The sequence below is a fragment of the Sceloporus occidentalis genome, unplaced genomic scaffold (genome assembly GCF_023333645.1).
Source record: "Sceloporus occidentalis isolate IW3139 unplaced genomic scaffold, rSceOcc1.0.p SCAF_157, whole genome shotgun sequence".
NCBI classification, from domain to species: domain Eukaryota; kingdom Metazoa; phylum Chordata; class Lepidosauria; order Squamata; family Phrynosomatidae; genus Sceloporus; species Sceloporus occidentalis.
This window is the reverse complement of record NW_028317137.1, coordinates 589,285-593,224: the sequence shown is the minus strand read 5'-3', so window position 1 is coordinate 593,224 and position 3,940 is coordinate 589,285. Positions and strand designations below refer to the sequence as shown.

Sequence of the window (3,940 nt, the reverse complement as noted above, 5' to 3'; positions counted from 1 at the left end):
ACTATGATACTAATGAGTTTTCTCCACTTATCTTTTCTTCCCTTTTTCTCACCATTAAAAGAATTGCAAAAATCAATCTGTTTCCACCAAAGATAAGTAACTTTTAATAATTCTTAACGGACAGAAACGTTCAGCAGCTCCTGGAAACAGGAAGTTGAGATCGGTGCTCCTACCGTAGATGTAAAGGGGGCTTCTATAACAAATAGGTCGCTTATCTTAATCTTCAGACACCATTAAATTTTTTATTTTTTTGGGGGAAAAGTGACAAATCCGCTTTAAGATCCTCATCCTTCTTTGGAGATAATATATAATAAATAATATTATAATAAATATAATAAATAATAATAAAGGACTCTTTATGTTGGACATTTTCAATTTAATTTATTATATTATTTAACATTGGTTGTGTCCTTTGTACATTATTCACACCACATGCGCTCCCTGTCCTCTTCCAAGTTCCACCATCCCCACATCTTCTCCACCATAACCCCCTCTTCCTTCAACAGCCCTCTCTCCCCACCCCACACGGTCTTTGCCCATTGCCCATGCCACTACACCCCCCATTGCCTTCGCCACCTCCCCCCTTGCTCCAGGACACGCCAAGCAGTAGAGTGCAGGGTCTGCCAGACAGTTCAATGTGGCCAAGGCTAGCGATGCATGGTAGGCCGGAAAAAGCCTCTCCTCCAGGGCACAGCCTCCACCCGAATCCACCGCGCTGCCCCTGGTCAGGAACACCAAGCTGCGGAGGAGAAGTAAAGCATGGTATGGCCCATAGCAGATGAGAGCCACACAGGGAAGGCCCAGTGCTAACCGCCGCACTCTCCTGCGCTCCCTCCGCTCACAGGATGCACTACCGCGCAGAGCTCTCAGGAGCCCGGCGTAACACACCATCATAACTCCCCAGGGCAACAGGAACCCTGCCAGTACCCTCGCCACATTGGCCAGGGCATCCCCCCTCCCAGAAAGAGGGTAACTCTCATAACAAAAAGTGTGGTTGTATTGGTCCCTGTGGATGGCATCTCCCAGGAGCGGAGGGGCGTTGGCCGCCAGCTCGAGGAGCCATACCAATGCCGAAACCACGGCAGCGGAACGGATGGGCCTAGCACCCGGGAACCGCAGGGGGTAAGCCACTGCTAGATAGCGGTCAGCAGAGACACACGAGAGGAACGCTGCTCCCACGTAGAGGTTGGTGTAGAAAACAAACCCAAAGAGACGGCAAGCGCCAGGGCCATAACCCCACACATCACGCCTTAGGTAGTAGTCCGTCCAAGGTGGGAGCGCACAAATGAGTAGTAGGTCAGAGAGTGAGAGGTTCAGAAGGTAGACTCCAAGTTCTCTACCTCTTCTAACTTGAAGCCAGGCTGCCCACAGGGCCAGGAGGTTGGCGGGGAGACCCACCACGAAGACCAGAGTGTAGAGCGAGGGGGGAATAACTCCATCCAGGCCAGAGTCCACATTGCATGCATCCGGGGCAGTTGAGTTCGACATGGCAAAGAGAGAACAGTGGCTACTAGAAGACAGTATCACTGAAATCTCTTATACGCTCTCCTTTGTTTTCATTTGCCCTCTATCCTCGTCTGTCTCCCTCTCAAGCCGCTCTCTTTGTCTGCCTCCTTCACCTTGTCCTCTCTCCCACTGTGGGAGTCTGTGAGTATTTGGGTGCTCAAGAGGGCTGCACATTTTTACTCATGACTTCTGCCTCCAATTCTTCATCGCAGGTCAGTATCTGCAATGTCTGTGGGGAAAACGGAGAAGACCATAGGCGTTAATAAGGATGGAGTGGGAATGAAGGAGAAGAAAGAATGGAGTGGGAATGTGGGAGGAGAAAGGATGGAGTGGGAATGTGGGAGAAGAAAGGATGCAGGGGTCAGGGTTTAGCGCTACACAGTTGGAAACATATTGGAAGTGTCATTAAAAGTAATGGAAAATCAAACTGGTGTAGGGACCCTGTGTGGGGGGCCCACTGAGTTTGGAGCAGTATAGGGGCATTGTGAGGGAGTCGGGTGTGTGAGGGGGTTAGTGTGAGGGAGCTGGGATTGAGTGGGTGGTGTGACAGAACTGGGTAGGGGCAGTATGAGGGAGCCATGTGTGAGGGAGCGTGGTGTGTGGGGGCAGCGTGAAGGAGCTGGGTGTGAGTGCGGGCCATATGAGGGAGCTTGGTGTGTGGAGGCAGTGTGAAGGAGCTTGGTGTGTCGGGTGGTGTGACGGGTCAGTGTGAGTGAGCGGGTGTGAGGGGTCAGTGTGAGGGAGCTGGGTGTGAGGAGGCTGAGTATGAGGGATCAGTATGTGAGGGGTCAGTGTGACAGAACTGGGTAGGGGCAGTGTGAGGAAGCTGGGTGTGAGGGGGTAGTGTGACAGAGCTGGATAGGAGCAGCGTGATGGAGCCGGGTGTGAGGGGGCAAGGTATGAGGGAGCTGGGTGTGAGGGGTCAGTGTGAGGGAGCTGGGTGTGAGGGGGCAGTGTGAGAGAGCCGGGTATGAGGGGGCTGGGTGTGTGGGGGCAGCGTGAATGAGCTTGGTGTGTCAGGCGGTGTGAGGGGTCAGTGTGAGGGAGCTGGGTGTGAGGGGTCAGTGTGAGGGAGCTGGGTGTGAGGGGTCAGTGTGAGGGACCTGGGTGTGAGGGGGCAGTGTGAGGGAGCCGGGTATGAGGGGGCTGGGTGTGTCGGGGCAGTGTGAGGGAGCTGGGTGTGAGGGGTCAGTGTGAGGGAGCTGGGTGTGAGAGGTCAGTGTGAGGGAGCTGGGTGTGAGGGGTCAGTGTGAGGAAGCTGAGTATGTCTGGAGCAGTCTGAGGAAGTTTGGTGTGTAGGGGACTGCGTGAAGAAGCTGAGTGTCGGGGTTTAGGGGGACAAAGTAGTCAAAATATTAAACGTGGTCCCAAAAATATTCAGCATGAAAAATTATTTTTACTAAAAGTAAAGTGTTTGCAATGACATTGCAGAAAATACATAAACAAACACAAATAACACATAAAATGTTTTTTTCCAAAGTCTTTGCTTGAAAACAGAGGAAGCTCAGTCTGAGAGAGCTGGGTATCGGCACTCAGCGTGAGAGAGCTGTGCATGGGATCTCAGTGTGAGAGAGCTGTGTATCGGCACTCAGTGTGAGAGAGCTGTGCATGGGATCTCAGTGTGAGAGAGCTGTGCATGGGATCTCAGTGTGAGAGAGCTGGGTATCGGCACTCAGCGTGAGAGAGCTGTGTATCGGCACTCAGTGTGAGAGAGCTGTGCATGGGATCTCAGTGTGAGAGAGCTGTGTATCGGCACTCAGTGTGAGAGAGCTGTGTATCGGCACTCAGTGTGAGAGAGCTGTGTATTGGCACTCAGTGTGAGAGAGCTGTGTATGGGATCTCAGTGTGAGAGAGCTGTGTATCGGCACTCAGTGTGAGAGAGCTGTGTATCGGCACTCAGTGTGAGAGAGCTGTGTATTGGCACTCAGTGTGAGAGAGCTGTGTATGGGATCTCAGTGTGAGAGAGAGAGACAGATGGGATCTTAGTGTGAGAGAGCTGTGTATGGGATCTCAGTGTGAGAGAGAGAGACAGATGGGATCTTAGTGTGAGAGAGCTGTGTGTATGCAAGAGTTTTGTGAGAGGTCAGTAAGACTGCATGTGTCAGCTAGTTTGTGGTCTTAGTTTGTGGACTGTAACCTCTGTCTAAAGAGAGTGTTTCCTTGACTGTCTCTGTTTGTGACAGGTCATTAACATCCGTCATGGGAGAGAGAGGAAGATAGGATGGTGATAGGATGGTGATAGGAAGGGGTGGGAGGGGGGGTCTCAATGAATAATTGACTGTCTGTTTTGCATATAAATATTTAGACACTAAGAGTGATTAGAGAGAGAGCCACTGGGAGAGAGTGCATGCGAGAGAGAGCTGCGAGGAGCTAAGGTACAGTGGCCAGATTCCAAACACTGGACAGCGTACCGTGAGACGGGTGTCTAAATACA

General features: G+C 51.6%; 1 protein-coding gene across 1 annotated transcript; it reads right to left on the bottom strand.

The window, feature by feature from the left end:
* Positions 1–423: 423 nt before the first annotated feature.
* LOC149280227 (G protein-coupled receptor 4) lies at positions 424–1,488 on the bottom strand. Its single transcript, XM_089500595.1, has one exon. The coding sequence runs from the start codon at positions 1,486–1,488 to the stop codon at positions 424–426; it is 1,065 nt and encodes a 354-aa protein (XP_089356721.1).
* Positions 1,489–3,940: the final 2,452 nt, after the last annotated feature.

Excerpts from the sequence above, each read along its gene's own strand:
- LOC149280227 (XM_089500595.1), bottom strand. The coding sequence starts at position 1,488 with ATGTCGAACTCAACTGCCCCGGATGCATGCAATGTGGACTCTGGCCTG.